Source organism: Myxocyprinus asiaticus, chromosome 23 (assembly GCF_019703515.2).
Source record: "Myxocyprinus asiaticus isolate MX2 ecotype Aquarium Trade chromosome 23, UBuf_Myxa_2, whole genome shotgun sequence".
Lineage (NCBI taxonomy): Eukaryota > Metazoa > Chordata > Actinopteri > Cypriniformes > Catostomidae > Myxocyprinus > Myxocyprinus asiaticus.
Window position 1 is genome coordinate 35,261,772 of NC_059366.1, and position 25,632 is coordinate 35,287,403.

Sequence of the window (25,632 nt, forward strand, 5' to 3'; positions counted from 1 at the left end):
TAGTTTAATGACTTCAACTTAAGTGTATGTAAACTTCTGACTTCAACTGTAAAGGACTGAAAATGTCACAGTAATATTGGTAGAAAATGTAGGCCATACTCATGAAATGCGACAATTTAGACTAGAGGGAGTTATCAGTAAACCTAAATATATTTATAACCACTCAGGATTAAAGTCTAAACTGAATGATGAAATGAGAAGTCACAGTGCTCATACTGTGACTTCTTACTCAGTTTAGTCTTATATTAGGTATGCACAGGGTTGCCAACTCCCCCCTCCCCCTCTCTTTTGACTGTTACCTGGTGGGCGAGAGTGAGTGAGCGAGTGACGTCACGTCCCCCGGTTCGTTCTGAACTCGATCTCCGCCGCCACATCATCCGCCTGTCCACGCAGTCTGAAAGCAAAACAGCCTTCACATGCGGGAAAGGATAGATTTGAAATAAAGAAACGTGCGTGCCTGAAATACATCTGTATTGTAGCATCATTAGTAATTTGGTAACGCGCTCTGTTCTCTAATGGTGCATTCGGATCAACCCGTGTAATCAAGGACATTATCAACACATCTAAGCCACACGACTCATCATTATCTGATCTAATCGGAACACTGAAGATGCTTCAATCCCTCACCAGTAATTCGTGCGTGCGCTTGATCCAGGGCAACAGATCGACATGGTATTTCGTGTTTCTGGTGCTCGGGTACATCCTATTCCTCATATTCGGAGCGGTGGTTTTCTCATCGGTTGAGCTACCGTATGAAGATCTCCAACGCCAGCAGCTCCGAAGTTTCAAACGGCAGTTCCTCCAGGAGCACGAATGCCTGTCCGAGGAGCGGCTGGAGGAGTTCCTGACCAAAGCGCTGGAGGCCAGCAACTATGGGGTGTCCATCCTCAACAACGCCTCGGCCAGCTGGAACTGGGACTTCACCTCCTCTCTGTTCTTTGCTAGCACTGTTTTATCCACCACAGGTGAGTGATTGAGCAATGCAGATCTGGTTTTATAGGCTTCTATAACACCATAAAATTAAATAACTCAAATAAATGTTCATGTGGCATCTCTGAGACTCAAACATGATCCATAATATGATGGTTCTGTAGGACACTTGCAGTGACCCATTTTTAAATGCATAGGCCTCAAACAGTCATCTAATTTGTCTATTTTCAGATGGAGCGTCCAGTTTATGCACTCCTATAACATCTACTTTACAAAATGGTTACTTTAAAGGGATAGTTCACTGAAAAATGACAGTTCTGTCATCATTCACTCACCCTCAATTCGTTCCAGACCTGTATGACTGACTGTGGGGCACAAAAGGTTTTGCTCTCAAGATGCTCTTTTCCACACTATAAAAGTAAGTGGTGACTAAGTACTGTCAAGCTCCAAATGGCACCATAAAAGTATCCTAAAAGTTGTCCATATGTCTTCTGAAGCCATGTGGTAACTTTGTGAATAACAGACTGAAATTTTTGTTGTTATTCCTTATTGTTGCTGTCATCACCTTTCATTTTCATTGTATGGAAAAGAGCAGCTTGGACATTACTCTAGTAGCCCAATGTGGTCGCATGTGTTACGGCTTACAAGCAATCCCAGATGAGCCCCCATTTGTCACAGCCAGCTCGTAAGCTGGGACAACAAGGGAGACTACACGTCGGATAACTTGCTCAAAGTATAATTTATTAAAAAGAAAGGATGTATTACATAAATTGTAACAAAAGAGAACAAAAACAACACAAGTCTGAATCTGAGAGAGGAGCCTTTAAGAATAGGAGGAAGCCAGTTTTAAAGCCATGAATCCTGGCAGAACTAATGAGGGCTCATCAACTTGTCAACTCAGTCACTACCAATATGCAAAACAAAACAAGGGGAAAAACAACTAAACAAAACTACAATCAAAAGAGGGGATTGTGAAGTGTTTTTCGACCACCTCAGGATGTGTTTGAATTGGACAAGTTTTGGAGCCTGTTTACACTTGTCTTTTGCGTCGTCCCATTTTAAAGGAATAGTTCACCCAAAAATGAAAATTTGCTGATACATTTTTCTTCATCAAAACAGAATTTAAGACTTTTAGGATTTCATTTCAGGCCTACTCCTCTAAACAATGCAAGTGAATGTCCTCCACTTTTTGACGGTCCAAAATGCATATTTAGGGTGCATCAAAATAATCAACACGACTCCAGTCGACAAATAAATTTCTTCTGAACGCAAACGGTTGATTATTTTGAGAAACAAAACAATACTTATACTTTTTAACTACAAATGTTCGCTTCCGTACATCTCTGTGATGTACGCTCTTGAGAGGGATATTCTTTCTTCCAGTGCCCTTTTTCCAGACAGTAGGTACAAGTAGATTTTGGATCTATTTTTTGACTCTGATCGAACTATGGTGAAGTTGACCTACCCCTGCCCTCATATTTGCGATATTCCCTGCGATTATCACTATTGTCACTATTACCTCTGTGAGTTAAAACTAACTTATTCACGAGAACTGAGGCTTCAGCTGCTGTTTTTACCTTGCGTTCGTTAACGTGGCAATTCGGTCAGGGACAGTGTTTTTAAATTGTACCAGCACTGTCAATCGCAAAGACTCCCAAAAGAATTTACACCAACAGATGTACACCAACGGGAAAAATGACCAGTAAGCTCTCTAGCAACCTCAACATGAGTTTGTTTTTCCCCCTTTTTCCAACACCTAAAATGGCGTCAGTAAGCTTCAGGGACGAGCTCATATGCTTTTAAAACAGCATCTTTTACAATCTGCTACTGACTGTGCATTAAAAGCCTCTTGTGCTTTATCTTCAAAAACACTTTGCAATAAGAGAGTGCGCAGCCACATTCTCAAACAAAGAAAAAAACCACGTCTGGATCTTTTTCATTAAATTTGGGCAACAATTTAATCATACTCATTCGATAATCGGCCAACATTTGAACTTGACTGGTCACCTGAGGAATCAGCGCCCATGCTTGGCATTTTTCCCTGAGCAATCAATCTCAAACGTTCCGCTTCTTGTGCCAGTTTAGTTTCTTCAATTCTTTGCTGAGATTTAAACTTTTAAAACTCTAGCTCACGCTCTTGTTCCCATTCTCGTTCTCGTTCTCGAGTTCTTACCTTTTCTAATTCTAACTGACTATCTAATTCACGTTCCTGACTTCAAATTTTCATGAGTTCCTTTTGCTGCTCTAAAGTTAACCCACCAGTTTCAATGCCCGCAACCGTATGCGGAGTTGAGGTGGCTTTCGGAGACAGCACTTCCTCATCACACTGCGTATCTAAAGTCAGTATTAACCTTTCAACCAGCTTTTATTTAACCACTTTCCTAAGTTTTTATTTTAAAAATTTTTTTATTAACACTTTTTATTGATTCAAACATTTGAAACAGAAAAGCAAAACATATATTCATAGAATCAACTATAACACCCTTTCCCCCCTTCCAATCCCACCCTGACCCTCAACAAATATCCCTCTGTTCACAACTTGAGTTACAGACCAAAAAACAAAACAAAAAAAATTATATATATATATATATAATCACACCCATTTAAAATTGCACTTCTCTCTCCACTGCCCCTCCCCGAGAGTCCTCCAAAAAGGCCAAATAGCAGCCCCATTTTTTATTAAGTTGCCTAGCCTTCTATATGACAACTCCTCAAATGCCGCTGCCCTGTGCATCTCTGTGCACCACTCTTGAAATGAGGGCGCTCCAGCCAACGTCCATCCCCTAAGAATGATCTGTCTGCCAATCATAACACTGGCTAGGACCCAATTTTTTATGCATTTATCCCTTATGTTAATGACCGCCCCTTCACCTAAAATACAGAGTCTGGGGCAAAATGAAATTTGAGTGCCCAATACGTAAACTCTGAACCCTCAACCAAAATTCTTGGATCTTAACACACCAGCAAAAAACATGGGTTGTGTCCCCATCTTCTGACTGGCTTTGCCAGCAGGTGGGTGTGTCTTTAAGACCAAGCCTATACAATCTGGATGGGGAATAGAATCCAATAGAATCTATGTAAAATCTTAAATTGCATAAGGCCACCATTGCATCTCTAGATGTAGACGTTTAAATCTTTCTCCCATAATCTCTCGAGAGAAGTTGAAGCTCCGTCCCCCAGACTCTGAATTAGCAGGGTGTAATACACTGATGCCTCATGACCTTTTCCAAAAGCAGTAATCACCACTCCCAGAGTATCTGCCACTCTAGGTGGGTGTATACTACTCCCAAAAATTATACAAAGCAGGTGACGTAGCTGTAAGTACTTGAAGAATTGAGACCTGGGAATCCCAAAATGTTGAACCATATTTTCAAAGTATCTCAACAGTCCACTCTCATATAGGTCACCGAGCATATTAACCTCCCTCAATCCACTCTGTCCAGCAGAAAGGGGATTTAATAATACGTAATTTTTGGTTCAGCCATATGCTTGAAGCAACATTTAAATAAATGTCTGAATTAAACACTCTGGGCTCTTTTGTCCATATCGCGTGCAAATGCCAGATAACAGGGTGCAACTTAACTTCTCCGGTTAGTTTGAAAGAAAGGCTTTGCAATGGTGAAATAGGGGCAAGAACTTCCTGTTCAATACAAAACCAGGGAGGGGCTCTCTCAGGTGGAAGCGACCAATGAGCCAAATGTCTGAGACCGAATGCATAATAATAAAACAAAAATCTTGGGTAGGCCTAGCCCACCTTTGTCAATCGGCCAATGTAACTTATTGAAGTGTAATCTGCGACGTTTACCATTCCAAATGAAAGACTTCGCTATGCTATCAAATTGATTGAAATAAGAGAGGGGGACATCTGTAGGGAGAGATTGTAGCAGGTAGTTGAATTTTGAAATACAATTTATTTTAATAACATTAACCTTCCCAGTCATAGATAAATGTAATGAAGCCCACCTGCTCACTTCGCTCGAAAACCTTTTTATTAAAGAGTAAAAATTAACTAAATCATACAAATTTGCTGGGAATAAAATACCCAAATACTTAATGCCCTGTTTGGGCCACTGGAAGGCGCCTGGCTGAAAAGCCGTTACCGGGCAGTACGCTGTCAGAGCCAAAGCTTTGGAATTAGACCAATTCACTTTGTATCCTGAGAACTTAGAAAAGGAATGAATAATTCTGTGGAGGCAAGGCATAGATCTAGTAGGGTCGGAGAAAAATAATAAAATATCATCTGCGTAAAGCAAAAGCTTATGCGCCACACCTCCCGCCACCACCCCTGGAAAATCATCCTCCTTTCTTATCGTAGCTGCTAATGGTTCCAGGACAAGACAGAACAATAAAGTGGAAAGAGGACAACCCTGCCGGGTGGCCCTATCCAGAGTAAAATAATCGGAAATTAATCCATTCATTTGAGCCGTCGCTACTGGTGTCTACAAATTAACTTAATCCACCCAATAAAAGTATTCCCAAAGCCGTACATTTCCAAAATCCTAAAAAGATAATCCCATTCTATCATATCAAACGCCTTTTCAGCGTCATGCGAGATGGCAGCGACCGGTGTCTGATCGTTCGCCACTGACCACATGACATTAATGAAACGCCTAATGTTATCAGAAGAGTTATGGCCCCGAATAAACCCCACCTGATCTACATGTATAAGAGTTGTCATAATTTAATCGGTTAGCCAACATTTTTGACAATATTTTAACGTCTACTTGGATCAGGGAATTTGGACGGTAACTCGCTTGGATCTTTGTCCTTTTTAAGAATCAGACTGATCCGAGCTTGTGTCATGGTTGCCGGAAGCTTTCCATTCTTTAATGATTCCAAATAAACTTCTAGCAAAAGTGCAGCCAGTTCTGTAGCATAAGATCTAAAAAATTCAGCGGCAAAGCCGTCTGGCCCCGGAGTCTTGCCTGGAGGCAAGGCCTTATTTACTTCGCCAAGTTCCTCCAAGGTTATCTCGGAATCAAAATAATTTTTTTGCTCAGCTGTCAGTTTAGGATGTTCTAATTGTTCCACAAAGTTTCTAATATCCTCTTCAGTAGATGAAGACGTGGAGCTATAAAAATCAAGATAGTATTCTTTAAAAGCATTGTTAATATCAGTAGTGAGGTAAATATTTTACCACCAGCAGATTTCACTGAGGGAATGGTAGAAAAAGACTCTCTGTTTTATATATCAAGCCAGAAGTTTTCCTGCCTTGTCCCCCTACTCAAAGTATGACTGTCTTGCCCTGAATAGCCAAAACTCCACCTTCTGTGACAAAATGGTATTATATCTGTATTTCAATCGGGTCAATTCTCTGAGGCCTTTTGACGACATTCAGTTCTTCAGCTCTGCCTCGGCACTTTTAATATTCCCTTCCAATTCCACAGGTTCTTGTGCTTTGGATTTTTTGGTGAATGTGGTATACTGTATGATCCGGCCCCTAAGAACCGCCTTAAGTGCCTCCCAAGCCACGCCCACAGAGGACACTGAGGACCATTTGGTCTCCATATAGACATTGATTTCAGCCTTTAGCAATTGTTGGAATTCAGGATTTTGCAAAAGGGATACATTAAAGCGCCAACTGTATGATTTCTTTTTCTCCATATGTGGCAACACCTCTAAACACACCAGGGTGTGATCTGAGACTAAAATGTTTCCAACTGAGCAGTCAACAACAGATGAAATGAGGGACTTAGAAAAAAAAAAAAAAAAAAAATTATATATATATATATTCTAGAGTAAATCTTATGGACTGATGAAAAAAAATTATAGTCCCTACCAGATGGGTTCAAAAGTCTCCAAATATCTGTAAGACCAAGATTTTTACACATCCTGTGGAGCGTCAATGTTGCTCTAGGGGGCTTGCACACTTTTGCTTCAATATGATCAAAGTCCATCAAAAGATTAACGTCTCCTCCCAATATTATATCATGAGGTGTGCCAGCAGCTTGCAACATCCCTTCAAGATCTATAAAGCCCTGATCATCAACGTTAGGTGCATAAATATTAGCCAAAATAAGACTTTGTCCCTAAATTTCAGCTAAAACAATTATGACTCTTCCTAATTTATATTTACTCTGTTTGAGACATTTGAATTGTAGATGATTACTTATCAGTGTAATGACTCCCATGCTCTTACCCAAGCCAGCACTATAAAAAAAATGCCCACCCCATAACTTTCCAAATTTTTCAGCTTCCTGCGGAGAAAGGTGCATTTCTTGAAGAAACACTATATCATATTTCTTACGCTTAAGAAGAGAAATAACCTTCTTTTTATGGGGTGCCCCAACCCATTCACATTCCACGTGGAGAGAGACAATCCACTCATACTAACATTTGACATAAGAAAAAATAGACTGTCAAAAACAAGATTATAAAGACCATATTAGAACATTAATGCAACCATTAGTATCCGAACATCCTCTAGAACCAAACAAACAAAAAAAGAAAAATGTGCGCATTAACCCCCGCACACGACAATGCCAACTGGCGTCCATCCCTCCAGACTTAAACAGTCCATGCACGCCTACGAGAACCCCCGTGATAAATTTGCCATCGGATTGCTCAAGACCGGTGTTTCTATACAAATGTTTTGAGACAGAATTACACTGCAAAAGGTTATCTATAAAACCAACTCAAGCCAATAGGCAGAATAAGTACAAAGAGCGTGTAGATTCATCCATAGACCTGTCCTGAAGGTGTGTTACTCTACAAAAGAAACTCCAGCCACTAGGCGGAACCAGCACAAAAAAAAAAAAGCGCTCCGTTTCCTCAAACAGTCAAGCGAATGTTCAGTGAACTGGTCCACTTGGCTGCAAAGTGAGTACCACAAGATGACTTACTCCATTGACTTTATGAAGGACATCGCTTGCTGTGGGTATGTGAATGTTTTACAGCCATCCTTAGCATCTATTCTCAATTTGGCCGGGAATGTCAGTGCAAATGCGACCTTCCGTTGATGTAAAAGTTTCTTGCGTTTCCCTCTTGTTGAATTCGCAAAGTCTGGGAACAAGAAAATGCTGTGTTTTTTCCAGGAAAGCCTTCCTTTACTCCTCGCCATGCGTAACACAAGATCTTTATCGGATGATCTCAGAACTTTGGCCAGAATTGATCGGGGCCTGCCTCCCTACATGGATCGCCGAACGGGAACCCTGCGAGCTCACTTGATTTCCAGCTTATGGCCTGCTATATCGAGCAGATTTGGAAGGAGCCCATCTAGGAATTTCAACATATCCTGTCCCTCTTCACCCTTGTTGTTTTTAGTACTTTAGGTTAAAGAAACCTCAAAATTGTAATGTTCAGTAACATTTCACAGCTGGTCCTTTGTAAGACAATCAAGTCTTTCCTCCGTAGGTGCAACAAAAATCTCCTCCAGCCTATCAATTTTTGTAATTTCGAAAAATCATCAAATTTCTACTGAGCCAACTAAATTTCCTACCAATTATAATCAATTGAAAAAGAGCCCAATCAAACAAATTATTGATCACTATTTATCAGCACGACCAGTGGAGCAGTATAGACAGCGCTACGATGCCAGAAGAAAACATAAGCTTAGGAGCTGCCCTATATCTAAACTAATAGACCAATTAAATAAATCTCAACCCTAGTCTTCGGTACGCCCACATGCAGCTCAACTGATAATCAGTCTATCAGCGTCCGATCCGCCAAAAACAATAAACTAAAATAACAAACCAAAAATAACAAACAGCGTTAATCACTCTACTGCCTAGCACGGGTTTTACATAGCTCTGGCGGTCTAAACTGCACTTAACCTTTTCTCCAGCAAATGTAACCCAATCTCGCACTCAACTTATGTGCATTAAAAGCTCGACCCTCGTCAAGGTACCAGAACCTTGACCGCAGTACGATCTTGGCATTCCCGTCTCCAGCACCAGGTGGAAAAAACGTCCAAAAAAATAGTTTCTAAGTTAACCAAAATACTAATTTTTCCCCAATCAATAAATCCACGCAGCACTCTCCAAAGCCAAATAGTCCAGTTTACAATCAATCAAATATCATTAAATGATTGACTTGCCAATTAGTAAACAGGCCCACCCAAATATTTCAAACCAACACTAACAGAATACCTCTCACGTGATGTGTTGTGGAAAAAAATATATATATATTCCCAAGGGCATTACTGACCAGATCCCAGCTACAATCTTGGACTACGAGCCCCCGTATGTTACAAACCACCCGGCTCCAGGCAGAGTCACATGAAGGGGAGGCCACACGTGGATAAGATTTAAGCAAAAATAAAGGTTTTTATTTTTAAGTTAAAGTAACAATGAAAATAGGTAATAAGAAAAAAAATGAAAAGAAAAAATAAAGAACAATAAATCTGAAAAATCAAAGCAAACAAGTCATGGTGCTGGTGAGGGGATGCCAAAACTCTGGGGAGAAGGGCCTTTTTATAAGCCTGCTAAATCCAGGACTCATCCAGTAAACTCATTGCACCTGTTCCTAGACTCCACCCTAGAAAAGAGACAGCGCCATCTGGTGGACAAAAATAGCTTCCACACCCAGGGCCGTAACAGTTTTCAGTGAACAGAATGCAACAAGGCTCATGGAAGAAACTCTCTAAATTTAAATGTGATGTAAAGGAACAGTTCATCCAAAAATGAAAATCCTGTCATCATGTAACCTATATTACTTGGAAAACAAAAGGAGATGAAAGGCAGAATGGCAGTCTGTTACCATTCACTTTCATAGTATGAGAAAAAGATGCAGTGAAAATGATTGGAGACTGAGTATTGCCATATGGCTTAGCATCCATCTCCACAGAGGAAAGTAAGTCATGCCAGTTTAGAATAACATGAGGGTGAATAAACAGTGACAGAATTTTCATTTTTGAGTAAACTATCCCTTGAAGTTTAATGATTATGTAATATGCAGTAATTTATTTAACCTTTTCTTTATCTGATATTTCATAGGATATGGCCACACTGCCCCTCTCTCTGATGGTGGTAAGGCATTCTGCATAATTTACTCTGTGATTGGCATCCCCTTCACCCTCCTGTTTCTCACGGCTGTGGTACAAAGGATCATGGTCTTTAGCACATGGCGGCCCATTTTGTACGTGCACACTCGCTGGGGTCTGTCTAAACCCCTGGTGGCCCTCGTTCACGCGACCCTGCTGGCCATCGTGGCAGTTTCCTGCTTCTTCCTCATCCCAGCCACAATATTCACTGCCCTAGAAGAAAACTGGAACTTTCTGGAATCCTTCTACTTCTGTTTTATCTCACTCTCCACCATCGGTCTGGGCGACTATGTGCCTGGAGAGGCCTTTAACCAGAAGTTCCGTGAGCTCTACAAACTGGGCATCACTGGTAGGTGTGGTTTAAATGTTTTGTTGTTGTTTTGTTTGTTTTTGCTTTGGTGTGCATTGAAACCAGTTCAGACTTTACATTTTGGATTTTATCTGTTGAATTTTGTAGAGAAGTATATAATTTCACCAAATAAAAATTATTTTTAGTAGAGAATTTTAAATTATCCCTATTATCTGGTTTTACAGGTAAGTTGATGATGAAACATTTTGCTTTACATTTATGCATTTGGCAGACACTTATATACAAAGCGACTTACAGGGAATTAAATTTAAACATGTTTTATTAGTTTGTGTTTCCTTGAAATCAAACAAATGACCTTGGCAAAAAGAATTTTGGACAGAATAGAAGAAAACAAATTTGACTTTGATTGTTAGCCTTGAGTATTTATTAAAAACAACAACATATTTCTCAGTGCCAAGGCTTGGAAATGCTCTATAGCAAACATGTTCTGTGGTGTATTTAGTATGTAAACCAATTTAAACCTTTTAGATCCTGAGTCTATTCCAACGGACATCACTTTTCTCTTGTATTTTTCAAATGATTTTGTCATTTGGTGCCACCCAAATCACAAAGAATTATTAGATTAGATGCTACTAAATCAAACTATGATTACTTTTTGATTAAAAAAATATACCTTCTTGAAATAAAGCATGGCTACATTTGATACAAAATCTTCCTAAATTAAAGCATGGTGGCATGTGACACAAGGGATTAAAATATGGCATAATTCAGAGTAAATGTCTATTATAATGGACACCCAGAATTAACTATTAAAACATTAACATAAACTGAATTTTTTCATTTATTATGAAGTAACAATTACGAGCATTGTACTGAATGTACAATGAAATACTTTTCGGTGGTAGCAAGGAGGATGTCTGACTACCTCCTGAAGAACAGATACATGGACACAAGCTGCCAGAAAGCAAGTGTCCCAGTTTTTCCTTGGTGTGTGGAGCATGCATCAATAATATAGTAGCAGATCCAGACTGCCAAGAGAGACAATAAAGACCTCCACTTAGTCTGGCTGGACCTGGCAAATGCCACTGGATCGGTTTCACACCAGCTCATTAGCTATGCACGAGTTTTTCCATGATGATTTTCCATATATCTGAGGATATGTCATACAACACAGGAGTACACAACTGGTTAGCAGCAACTGGAAAAAGGAATAATAATGGGATGCTTAATCACTCCCATACTGTTTACAGTCACATTTTAAGTCATACGAATTGGTGCAAGACAGATAGCCAGAGGAATCCGTTCTGGCACAGTCTGGGGTGAGATTGGCACCTCTGCACAGCTCTATGGGTGACATCACAAGCATCCTCCAGACTGCTGCATGTACAAACCAACAATTGAAAAGGCTGGAAGAGCTTTTGACATGGGCCAGGATTAAGATTAAGCCAACAAAATAGCATAGCCTTTCTATTCTTAAGGGAGTTAGGGACAACCAGATATTGTTCAAGGTGGATGGGGAAAGAATCCTGGTGCTGTCAAAGGAGTCTATTCGAAGTTTAAGGAGAGAATTCACTGTAGATCTTTCAGACAAGTGCATGGTTGGTCTTCAAGCAGCTGAAAGATGACATGGAAAAGATAGGTCTAAAAAGATAGTCCATAATCATCTCCCAGGCAAATTCAAAGTCTGGTGCTACCAATTTGCACTGTACCATTGCCTGATGTGGCCACTTAAAATCTGTAAGATCACTGCATCTGTTTGCAAGACAGCCTTGGTTCAGTGACAGTACAGGTGTCGGTATGATCAGGTCCATTGCCAGCTGACGGAGATCATAGAGAGGCACATAATTAACTTGTCAAAAAAGGAAGGAAGCCAGAACAATCTTGGTACCTGGAAGTGATGGGACAATGGTCGACCTTGGCCAGCAGCTGAAATTTCCTTCTAAGGTTGCCATTACCTCCTTGAGGCTGGATGTAGTGTTATGGTCGACATCAGCTAGAAAAGTTATAATCATCTAGCTTACCATCCCATGTGAAGAGGGACTGGTGGCAGCCAATAAGAGGAAGAAGCTAAAATATTCTAATCTGGTTATCGAGTGCAGAGAAAATGGATGTGGTTTGCCACTTGGTGTCAAGTATTTATGGGAACATCAGAAGTCGGATTTTTATTGACTGCATTGTATTGATTATAACTGATATTACTGCATTAATAAACTTTTTGTTATACTTTAAAGAGAAGTGTTTTGGTATTGTTCTGCATGCACCTGTGTCAAGGGCTGGTAGGGGATGTCAGTGCTCGGATTCAAGCCTTCATTGTTTTCCTTTTGAATGTCAATGTTCTCCAGACGTTGACTTTCCTAAGAGAACAATCCTATAGTGAGACTGCTATACTGTCTGGTTATTAGTTATGGTGCCCCGGCAATATTAGTCCTTATTAATATTCTGTTGATTTTGCTGGGAGATGTCCATGATCACTGCCCCACCACCATGAGATGTTCTGGGATTAATGGGGCAAAATTTCTATGAAGGGTGGTTTGTGCCTAATAACCCCGTAGCTGGACTGAAGGCACTGGCAGAGGTGCGGCAGTCAATAATGCCCAGCAGATTTCGGCAGGAACCTTTGCACCTGATTGTCTGCATTTAGAGTAGAAAAAAAACATGATCATATTTTTTGTGCTCCTGGAACAAAATTGGGATCTGAAAGGGTTAACGTATGTTTTGTGCTAAAATATTTGAAATTATTATTTATAGTCAACATGAAACTGTTCGCAACCCATTTTATTTTCATAATGTGATTTTCTGAGTGACATGGGATATTAATTAGGGTAAAAAATGTAGACTGGGAAAGGATTGGATTGTGAAAAGTTGTGAAAAAGGTGGCTGGATGGGAGGGGTTGAAAAATAAGAGGGCTTGTTGACCTGAGTCAATAAAGAAAGTCGTTTAAAATGCAGGATAGCTCATTACATTTCGATGAAAGATTACAAAGACAAAAAAAAAAAAATATTATTTGGAATAACATGCACAGTTGAATCATACTCAATAAAACCAGATATGTGTATGAAAAAAGTTAATGGCGTCAACTTTGTCATGTTGACTCTAGACTAAACAATTTGCTTGACCGATTACTGTTACATAATACAAGATACAAGGAATTTGTCTAGGAGCTTCCAGTGTACAACCATACAAAAACAATACAAAAAACAGCAGCAAGACATAGATAAAAATAAAAAATAAAAACTAATTATACACATATGTACAGATACACACATACATACATACACACATACACATGGGTAGTGCAAATCTAATACAATCTGTTTTGTACAGTGTAAATACAAATCTGTTATGTACAGTGCAAATGTTTTTTTTTTTTTTTTTTTTCCAGAGGAATGAAATGGCAGAAGAGGTTGGATGAGTTGGATAAATATAAGAAAGACTAAATTGTGTATTGCACATAGTTATTGCTCAATGGGGCAATTTAACTGTTCATGAGATGGATAGCCTGAGGGAAAAAACTGTTCCTGTGCCTGACAGTTCTGGTGTTCAGAGCTCTGAAGCGTCGGCCAGAAGGCAACAGTTCCAAACGGTAGTGGGCAGGGTGAGTGGGGTCCAGAGTGATTTTTCCAGCCTTTTTCCTCACTCTGGAAGTGTATAGTTCTTGAAGGGGGGGCAGGGGACAACCAATAATCCTCTCAGCAGTCTGAATTGTCCTTTGTATTCTTCTGATGTCTGATTTCGTAGCTGAACCAAACCAGACAATTATTGAAGTGCAGAGGACAGACTCAATGACTGCTGAGTAGAACTGGATCAGCAGCGCATGTGGCAGGTTGAATTTCCTCAGCTGGTGAAGGAAGTACAACCTCTGCTGGGCCTTTTTCACAACGGAGTCAATGTGGGTCTCCCACTTCAGGTCCTGTGAGATGGTAGTGCCCAGGAACCTGAATGACTCCACTGCTGCCACAGTGCTGTTTAGAATGGTGAGGGGGGTCAGTGTTGGGGTGTTCCTCCTAAAGTCCACAATCATCTCCACCGTTTTGAGCGTGTTCAGCTCAAGGTTGTTTTGACTGCACAAAACAGCCAGCTGTTTAACCTCCCTTTTGTATGCAGACTCATCGTCATCTCGGATGAGGCCGATGACAGTGGTGTCATCTGCAAACTTCAGGAGCTTGACAGAGGGGTCCTTGGCGATGCAGTCATTGGTGTAGAGGGAGAAAAGTAGTGGGGAGAGCACACATCCTTGGGGGGCACCAGTGCTGATTTTACAGGTGCTGGAAGTGAATTTCCCCTGTCTCACAAGCTGCTGCCTGTCCGTCAGAAAGCTGGTAATCCACTGACAGATAGACAAGGGAACAGAGAGTTGGTGTAATTTATTCTGGAGTATAGCTGGGATGATGGTGTTGAAAGCTGAACTGAAGTCCACAAAAAGGATCCTTGCATATGTCCCTGGTCTGTCCAGATGTTGCAGGATATGATGCAATCCCATGTTGACTGCATCATCCACAAACCTGTTTGCTCGATAAGCAAATTGAAGGGGATTTAGAAAGGGTCCAGTGATGTTCTTCAGGTGGGCCAACACCAGTCTCAAATGATTTCATGACCACAGACGTCAGGGCGACAGGTCTGTAGTCATTAAGTCCTGTGATTTTTGGTTTCTTTGGGATGGGAATGATAATGGAATGTTTGAAGCAGCATGGGACTTCACACTGCTCAAGTGATCTATTGAAGATCTTTGTGAAGATGGGGGCCAGCTGGTTAGCACAGGATCTAAGATATGCAGGTGAAATGCCATCTGGGCCCTGTGCTTTCCTTATCCTTTGCTGTCGAAAGACACGGCTCACATCATCTTCACAGATCTTAAGTGCAGGAGGGGGGAGGAGGGGGGTGTGGGGTGTGAGATTGGGCCTTTCAAATCTACAGTAGAACACATTCAGGTCATCAGCCAGTTGTTGGTCCACCACAGGGTTGGGGGCAGGAATCCTGTAATTCGTAAGTTGTTTCATGCCACTCCACACTGATGCAGGGTCGTTAGCTGAAAACTTGTTTTTCAGCTTCTCAGAGTATCTTCTTTTAGCCACTCTGATTCCCTTATTCAGTGTGTTCCTGGCCTGATTGTACAAGACTTTATCCCCAACTCTATAAGCATCCTCTTTGGTTTGATGAAGCTGCCTGAGTTCCACTGTAAACCATGGTTTGTTGTTGTTAAATGTTAAATAAGTCCTAGTAGGAATGCACATATCCTCACAAAAACTGATATATGATGTAACAGTATCTGTGAGCTCATCCAGATTGGTGTCTGCAGCCTCAAAAACACTCCAATCAGTGCAGTCAAAGCAGGCTTGTAGTTCCAGCTCTGCTTTGTTGGTCCACCTCTTTACAGTCCTTAATACAGGCTTAGCAGATTTTAATTTCTGTCTGTAGGTTGGAAGAAGATGAACCAGACAGTGATCAGTCCCAAAGCTGCTCTAGGAACAGAGTGATATGCATCCTTTATTGTTGTGTAGCAGTGATCCAGTATGTTCCTGTCTCTGGTGGGGCATGTGATGTGCTGTTTGTATTTGGGCAGTTCACGTGTGAGATTTGCTTTGTTAAAATCCCCAAGAATAATAATAACTGAGTCTGGGTATTGTTGTTTCATGTCTGTGATTTGATCAGCCAGCTGTTGCAGCGCTGTGTTCAAACGCGTTTGGTGCGATATACACACTCACCAGAATAAACGAGGAAAACACCCGCGGCGAGTAGAAAGGCTTACAGTTAATAAAGAGCACTTCCAAATTTGGACAGCATATCCTCTTTAACGTTGTTACATCTGTACACCAACTTTCATTGATGTAAAAGCATGTTCCATCGCCTCTCGTTTTCCCCGTTAACTCTGCGATGCGATCCGCTCTGAACAGCTGAAAGCCCGGCAGATGTAACGCGCTGTCCGGAACGTCTTCACTCAGCCAGGTTTCTGTGAAGTACAAGGCAGCAGAGTTTGAAAAGTCCTTGTTTGTGCGGGTGAGGAGATGTAGTTCGTCCGTTTTGTTAGGGAGGGAGCGGAGATTTGCTAGATGAATGTTCGGCAGCGCTGTTCGAAATTCGCACCGACAGAGCCTGACCAACGCGCCTGCTCGTCTCCCTCGCCTGCGTCTCATAGCGCATTTAAACAACACAGCCGCGCCTCTGACTAGAATGTCAAATAAAACGTCCGAATATTCAAAATCCGGGAAAATATTGACTGGTGTATGCAGTTCGTCTCTGGTAAAACTGACTGAAAAAAGATTACTAAACACAGGACAAACAAACAAAAATAACAAAACAATAGAAGCACTCCACACCGAGGCGGCCATCCACGGCACCATCATGATGTCCATTCAATATATACGTGTGTGTGTGTGTGTGTGTGTGTGTGTGTATTGAACTGGATTGCTCATGACACTCATTTCAGCGAGTAAACATTAGTCATTCAATCACCAATTTTATATCTGAAACCTGCATGTTCATCTCTACAACACAAACGCCCTACACATGCAATTATTTATTTAAAGTCTGAAATTTTTCCTGTTTCTTGAAAGCCTGAGCAAGTTATGTATATCTATATCAAACAGGATCCACCTCTAACAAACTTCATCAGTGAACATGTAACGGGAGCCAGCTAGTATGTGATAGCTGTGTGGTATGTGTAAACCTCACTCCCCTGGCCTCAAGAGGCGCACGAGCAACTGACGCTAGAGGCTGTAGCCTTTAGCCTCCTTGTTAGCGCACCCACCTCCCATGTCGGAGACCCCGGTTCGAATCTCGCTCGGAGCAGGTCGTGCAGGACCAGTTACACTGTTGCCGTGACACGGATGAGAGTGAGGTTTAGGGGGGTGAGTGTAACGGGACCCAGCTGGTACGTGATAGCTGTGCGGTATGTGTAAGCCTCGCTCCCCTGACCTCAAGAGGCGCACTAGTGTCTGATGCTAGAGGCTGTAGCCTTTAGCCCCCTCGTTAGCGCACCTGCCTCCCATGCCGGAGATGCCAGTTCGAATCCTGTTCAGAGCGGGTTGAGCAGGACCAGTTACAAACAGATCAGCTGAATGTAAACCAGTTCACTGAAACTGAGGTAAGATACAAACAGACATTATCAGACTTATTGTGAGCATCAAAGTGTTTGTTCAGATTTGCTTATTTTATGTTTTCATCAAAAGGTGCCTTTCTCGCAGTCACTTGAAAAAGAGTGCGCTCTCTCTCCCTCTATCACACGTGCAGCGGGCACGCAGAGAGGGAGACATGCAAAGCAAAGGTGGTTCAAATTAAACTGATACGCTAGTTTTAAATGGCAAACGAACACGTATTTATGGCATGTATCCATGTGTGACTACAGAGAGCACTTCAATATGAAAACAAGCAAATCCTGGGCATTTAAGGCGATTTAGAAATCCCGGTCTAACTTTTTTAAAGTCCTGTTCGAGGTAAGGACATATTGTCACCCTAAACAAGCAGATATTACAGCTTTTCCTACCTTTGGTGATCGTTGAACTGCACTGATAGGCTGAACACCAGGGCAGGTGAATGCTCTTACATCACGATCCGTGTTTATCTTCCCCCCTATAACGAATATTATCCAGAACGAGCAAATTAAACATTAAACATGATTGTCACTAGTGAGCGAAATGCGACTGTTGTATCCGGAGATCAGAGATGGTGAAATGGGGGCTTTTTCGCCTGTCAGTCATTGATGCTCTATGGCAGTTTGGGCATACCAGGATGGCCACAGCTTCACCTCCTGCTGGCAGTTAACCGTTGTGTCAGCGATCCAGTTCTATATCAGTGTGGCATTAACATTATGAATCAATTTACAGATCCTCACACTTCTCTACAAAATAAATTTTTTTTATTATTATTGTAATGATTTTATTGAAAAAACATCCTTCTAAATGTTACTTAATTGGTTCACAAGCCTTCAGCTGAAAATCCTCTTCAGCAATTTACAGCCCAGTATGAAACTGAAATACTCTGACTTCCTTTTGTATATCTTAACATCTTTGTGTAACTCTGGTCTGTTGTCATAGCAACAGAGGTAAGGTGTAAAGGAAGTGCATTGGCACAGTTACAGAGTGCAAACCGCTCTTTCACTGCTGTAGTCTACCACTCCATCTGGTGGTTGAATTACATAAATTGCAGTACAGCTAACATTTTCAAAAAGTTGATAAGATGATATCTTACCAAAATTCCACATAGCTTTTGTGCACGTGTGGGTTTAGGTGATTTATCTTAGGATGAATCACTTTTGCTGGATTCCTCATTTGTAATTGCTTTGGATAAAAGCGTCTGCTAAATGTATGAATGTAAACGTAGGAGACACAGATGGTCCGACCTTTCCACCTTGTATGCGGGGGATGGTGATAGGACCACATTTGCTGTAGTTGTGAAGGAAGATGCACTCATGAAGCCCATGCTGAGATGACATGGAGTCTCATACTTATTTTTCTCTGGATATTTAAATTTTTATCTTGATTTTGAGATTTTTAGAGTTTTGGACAGATATGGGGTTAAAGGGTCAATGACAAATAAAAATGGTTTTTTGTCCATTTTTAAATTGTAAACTTTGGATTCATGTTGGTTTCATAATTTTAAAAAACCCTCTTATACAATTTTTGACATTTTGATTTTATGACTCTTTTTGATGGTTACAGCACTTGGTATATTTAAAGTAATAAATATCTTTAATCCTTGAAAACTTGTATGTGCACATCTTAAAATTATTTTTTTATTTTTTTAACTTTTTAAATGTTTTGAATCCTAAATATCAAGAAGTTTTCTTATAACAATACAGTTGGTAACCTGAACAAAGCTGAAAATGTCAAAGTAGAGACTGACTGACATACACAGTATATTTTCTGAATATTAATATTATAAAATGAAACCATTTCACTGCTTTAAATAAAAAATTCTAAAGAAATAATTATAAAGTAGTTTATGATCATCTTTTATTATTATCATCCATTTTTTTAGTTTTTAGAATTGTATCCTTTTAATTATATATATTTTTATATTACAATCTCCAGGCAGTTACACCACCCAGATATCTTTTACTTTATGCCCAACAAATGTAAAACATATGATTACAAACATATACATTTAGAAAAGATGTATTTTAAAAAAGTTTTAAGTAATTTTCTTTTGTAATTTACATTTTAATACTTTTAATAAATTAAAAGTCTGGCAAAAAAATAAAAATGAGTATCACTCATTCCATTGACTCATTCTTCCCTCATCCCAATGGGAATCACACCAAAGATAAATGATTATGATCCACAGTTAATCTCAAAAGTTACAATAAACAGTTAATCTCAAAAGTTACAATAATCTGTCTCTCTATTCCCTTTTACAGTCTATCTTCTGCTTGGCCTGATTGCCATGCTGGTTGTGTTGGAGACCTTCTGTGAGCTGCAGCAGTTAAAGCAGCTGAGAAAGATGTTCTACCTGAAGAAGGAGAAGCCCCAGGACCATCTGGCCATCATGGAACACGATCACCTGGCCTTTGCCTCTATGCCAGACAGTGCCATCAACTCGCCCTCTGAGGACAAAACTGAGCCCTTCGGGAACTTTCCTGTCCTGACCTCTCCGGGTGGTGATGACCCCATGATCAGATAAATGTTTTAGTTTTCATTAATATAACCCTCATTAGAGGGAGACATCTTCAGCCAAGTGGTCTCCAACATGTGGCTTGCAAGTGACTGGTTGGCTATGGAAGTAGGAAGTCAGGCACCTGCCATAGAATAATGAAAATTACTTGAAAATGTTACTTGATATTCTGCATATTTAACAGCCCTCTACGAAGCAATGCCAATCCAGTTTACAGCATAATTCTGTATGCTTCATGACACAATATGTGCAAATTATCATACGCACACTTACCCCGTTAAAATTGAGCAGCTTGATAGTAGCGGTAGTCAGATATATTAGCCAGGCCGATTAATTGGCCCATCCTTGGCCATGTTGGGATTATCAATAACTGTATCCGCTTGGACAATTAACAGAAGTAGTAGTAATTTGTCTAATTTACTATCAATAAATTATTTTATATACTGTAGGATATGTCAGTATTATGTCGGTCATGTTGACCGCTAGATATCGGAATCGGTCGCTGGAAAACTCATATTGGCCGACCACTACCTAATAAATTAAAGAACATACTTAATTCGTAGGGTTGTAGCTTGTGGGGTGAAAGGTGGAAATGATTCTAGGGGTCCAGAAAGGCCCCACAACAAATTCTAAACTGTATTTTTTTAATAGGAAAGGGGCCCAGAGCAATATACAGTCAGGGGGTCCAGAATACTTTGCTACGGCCCTGATTGCAGGCTAAAATCTAGTATGCTGCTTGCACATTGAGACTGTGGAAGCAGTAAAAATAACCTTGTTTTTAATCAAGATACAAGCTTAGACTTAAACACCCCCTGCTCCAGACCCTCTAACCCTGACCCCTAACCTTAAAACTGATGCGTTTCATTTATTCGCTGTTAAAATTCTTTCATGTATGCTGTCTTAATATGCAGAGTCAACACAGTAAGTCATTTCTAGGTTTATTTCACCTAAAAGTGTAACACTGTTGCTCTTTGCCACTATCAAAAGGTTCCTGTTTGCTTGAAAAGCCCATCTAATCCCAAACAGCAACATTGGCTCGGCCAGTGGTGTAAGTTTGGGGCAAGACAATCTGACAATGCTCTCGAGTTTTCTAAAAATCTGTTTGACTACATTGTTATTTTTTTATTTTTATTTTTCTCGCTTTTTTTCCAGAAAATTCTGTTTGGCGGCGCAGAAATGACACACTTCAGCTTTAAAACCTAAACTTGACATAGTCCATATCAAGACTCTAAATCATAAAGTCCTCTTGCCCTGATCTATAGCTTTGCCTGAAGACCCATGTCTACTCAGACCTTCATGAATATGTTGTGAGGACTCATGTATGGTGTTGGAGACCCATGCCATCAAACACACTAGATGTTGCACATCATCTGTTAAATTTTAATAAGATTTGTGTGATTACACTTGTGAGCTTGTAAACAGCTTTAATGTAAGATTTAAAAGATATTTGTTACTGAAGTTAAAGAATCCACTCTAATTTTCTCCAGTAAAACCATTTTGCTTTACTACTGCTGCATAGATATGTTAAGATATTGGAGACTGTAATGCACTGTACTGCAGTGTATGTTGTGGAAAATGTAGCATTTGTAGCATAAGTTAATGCCTAAGAAATAGTGTGCTTCATAGGGGTGTAACGGTTCACTCATCTCACGATTCGGTTCGGTTCATGATACTGAGCTCACGGTTTGGTTCAGTTTACGATTCTTTAAACTAAGCCTGAATCAAGAATAATTGTTATTATTATTGTTACTTCAAAAACATACGCAAAACATTTAAAATTTAGCACGGTTATTAAAAGTGCTATATGATCCTTAAGAGATGCACTGGAATTAAAAATCTGCCTAGAACAGGACAGTGGTGGCACCAAATAGAAATATTAGCTAATAATTAGCTTTGCTGAAAATATGAAATAATGTTAGATACATGCTGCCTGCACACTGTCACTGATTACATGCATTTAAAATATTTTAAATTAATGCTGTATTTTTCTAAAATAATAAATATTAATATTATAAAATAATATCTAAATATTATTCTCAAAAATGCATATTTAATGGAAGTCCATTGCATCATCATACATATTCAGCAGGGATGTAACGGTACACAGAAGTCACGGTTCGGTACATACCTCGGTTTTGGGGTCACGGTTTGATACGAGTTCGGTACAACAGGAAAAAGCAACAAATCCCAAATGCTAGGTTTCTTTTCATTTTATTTTGAACAGACAGTAGTGCAAATTACAGTTTGTTCCACGTAGTGGCATTTAGTACCCCTGAGGTAGTACAGCCTCCTTTAGTTTATTAAGCACTAAGCAGTAAACAGAATGCACTCTTGCATAGGCCATATTTTTTTGTAGGGTTGATAAAAAAACAAAAGGTATTTTGTCACAATCAGCTACAAAAATGAAAAGCATATCTTGTGTTATAAAAGTACAAAATAAATAGAATAATGAAAAATAAAACTTGTGCATTAGGAGAAGCCATTCTTCTTTTGGGTTGGAGCGTAGATGGTCTCTTCTTCTACTCTTTTTCCTGTTGTGGCTGTTAGCAAACAGCGTTGCATTACCGCGCGCCCCCTTCTGGATTGGGAAGTGGATCGCCGGTGACTGACTCAGATGTATTCTTCGTCTGACTGCATGCAACGTACCGTGACGGTTCGGGACGAATACATGTACCGTTACACCCCTAATATTCCGCACTATATATAGTAGATTCATATGGCACTATCATTATTTTCAAGACTCACAACCACATTTTCGGCAAACCTGCACTGAACTAGTTTTCAGTCACGTCATTTAATGTAAGACAGCCACGCTGCACTGTACACGCGTGTGTGTCTTGTGTTTCATAACTCACGGAGATATTAGCTGCTTGTCATTCGAAGATTCAGCCGCTATTTTCCACCGGTTGCTCACGGGCACGAGTCGCGCAACACAAAAGCTGCGCTCTGCACACGGTTAAAAAGCATTCAAAGCTGCTGTCGGTTAATTATGATCTGATGGATGGACTCGCACCTCGATTGTACTTTTTTATTTAATAACGCAGCGTCAATTGTGATTAGATATGCCGATGTTATGGACGCCGCCATCTTTGATATTTACTTTAGTCACTGTCACTATGGTTACATCTGTTAGAATACGGCCGTGACTTCGGTTGTTCGTTCATACAGACAGTATTCGAACAGCTACTGTAAGTTGTTGTATGAACAGGACGTTTCAAGGTACGGTTGTCAATCCCAAACACTGACGGTGTGAACGTAGCTTAATTTTCTCTCGCGCATCAGACGGACATCAGATCCCTCCCGGCTAAAAAAGGCGCTTCTGTCTCCCGCACCATGTATTACATTCGCTTACATGGTTTCGCTTTCAGTTCTCGTAGATTCATCTAGTGATTGCATTTGTAGAGCTCCTTGTGTGCATTGAAGCGATTTCCATGTGTATGGCCATGTACGTAGGTGTAGGACGTCGCATGTAGGCCAATTGGATATACAGTAGACGCTTGTAAAATAATAATATCCATCTATATTCTGTAACCGCTTGTCCTATGTAGGTTCGCGGGTAAAATAATAATAATAAAAAAACGTCCAGTCTCCACGATGTGTATCGTCACATTTTTAAACCGCAATGTATGGTGCCACGATACACCGTTACACCCCTAGTGCTTCATAATAGATAATTTTTGTGGCCAGGACTACATATATAGGTGAAAGCATAACGTTTAACTTAATGGATAATTTAAATGTGTTAGAAAGGGAAAAAAACATTTAACCGATTGTGAAAAGCAAAGCAGCTTTGCTACCAAGAGTAGTATTTTACCTATTAACCTAAGTATAAATATTCAGAGGCTTGAGAGAGAGCTACTTGACATGGTTTACATGGATTTTTTAATCCAGGGTTGAAAATGTCTGAGATGTCAGCGCAATGCAATTACATACCAAAACAAGTTTGACTAAAATCTAGGATTATTGAATTGTCGTTCATTTGTATTGACAAATTGACTGTATTACACTTTGATCATCCAGAACGTTGTTTAAATGTTTGCATAAAATATATTTTAAGATGCTTTTTGTATTTTTATTAAAAGGACTAAATTGTATTTGTGAAAGATGCTTGAAGTGTTAAGAATGACTGTTATAGGCATAGACAGATGACTGCTGTTAAAGGTCTCATTGGAAGATCACACTTTACAGAAAATTGCATTTTATCACTGTCACAGCAGTAGTATGTCATGTCTTTTTATCACAATAGAATAAAAGATGAATGTTTTAAGGAAATTCTCATGTTAACAGCTGTTGTGTCTATTTAGGGATTATTTTTATTTAGTGTCATGTCTTTACACCAATAAACATGCTCAAAGCTCAGGCAAAGGGGATTTGAATGTGCTGATGTGACATTTATTGTGTGAATAATCAGAATCAGAATGAGCCTTATTGCCAAGTATGTTTACACATACAAGGAATTTGTCTTGGTGACAGAAGCACAAACAATACAACAACAATAAAAAATAGAATAAAAATAAAAAGCAAATAGAAAATACAAGTATATATAGAAATACATGATAAGACAATATATATATACAGTTGTGCTCAAAAGTTTGCATACCCTGGCAGAAATGGCATTGATTTTGAAAATATGACTGATCATGCAAAAGGATAGTGATCATATGAAGCCATTTATCATCACATAGTTGTTTGGCTCCTTTTTAAATCATAATGATAACAGAAATCACCCAAATGGCCCTGATCAAAAGTTTACATACCTTTGAATGTTTGGCCATGTTACAGACACACAAGGTGACACACACAGGTTTAAATGGCAATTAAAGGTTAATTTCCCACACCTGTGGATTTTTAAATTGCAATTAGTGTCTGTGTATAAATAGTCAGTGAGTTTGTTAGCTCTCACGTGGATGCACTGAGCAGGCTAGATACTCTCAGCTATAGACTAAGCTGTGTATTGCACATAATTATTGCTTAAATGGGGAGTTTTAACTGTTCATGAGATGGATAGCCTGAGGGGGAAAAAACTGATCTTGTGCCTGATGGTTCTGGTGCTCAGTGCTCTGTAGCGCCGGCCAGAAGTCAACAGTTCAAAAAGGTAGTGGGCTGGGTGAGTGGGGTCCAGAGTGATTTTTCCAGCCTTTTCCTCTGGAAGTGTACTGTTCTTGAACGGAGGGCAAGGGGCAACCAATAATCCGCTCAGCAGTCCAAATTGTCCTTTGTAGTCTTCTGATGTCCAATTTCATAGCTGAACCAAACCAGACAGTTATTGAAGTGCAGAGGACAGACTCAATGACTGCTGAGTAGAACTGTATCAGCAGCATCTGTGGCAGGTTGAACTTCCTCAACCAGCAAAGGAAGTACAAGCTCTGGTGGGCCTTTTTCACAGTCAATGTGGGTCTCCTATTTCAGGTCCTGTGAGATGGTAGAGCCCAGGAACCTGAATGACTCCACTGCTGCCACAGTGCAGTTCAGAATGGTGAGGGGGGTCAATGTTGGGGTGTTCCTCCTACAGTCCACTATCATCTACACTGTTTTGCACGTGTTCAGCTCCAGGTTGTTTTGACTGCACCAGACAGACAGCTGTTCAACCTCCCTTCTGTATGCCTTCTCAACATCATCCAGGATGAGGCCGATGACAGTAGTGTTTTCTGCAAACTTCAGGAGCTTGACAAAGGGGTCCTTGGCAGTGCAGTCATTTGTGTACAGGGAGAAGAGTAGTGGGGGAGCACACATCCCTGGGGGGCACCAGTGCTGATTGTACAGGTGCTGGAAGTGAATTTCCTGTCTCACTAATTGCTGCCTATC

General features: G+C 40.2%; 1 protein-coding gene across 1 annotated transcript; it reads left to right on the forward strand.

The window, feature by feature from the left end:
- The first annotated feature begins 270 nt into the window (after positions 1-270).
- On the forward strand, positions 271-24,197 carry LOC127413901 (potassium channel subfamily K member 1-like). The gene is made up of 3 exons (XM_051651469.1): positions 271-965; positions 9,864-10,259; positions 19,574-24,197. The coding sequence occupies exons 1-3, from the start codon at positions 611-613 to the stop codon at positions 19,834-19,836; spliced, it is 1,014 nt and encodes a 337-aa protein (XP_051507429.1). The 5' UTR covers positions 271-610; the 3' UTR covers positions 19,837-24,197.
- Positions 24,198-25,632: the final 1,435 nt, after the last annotated feature.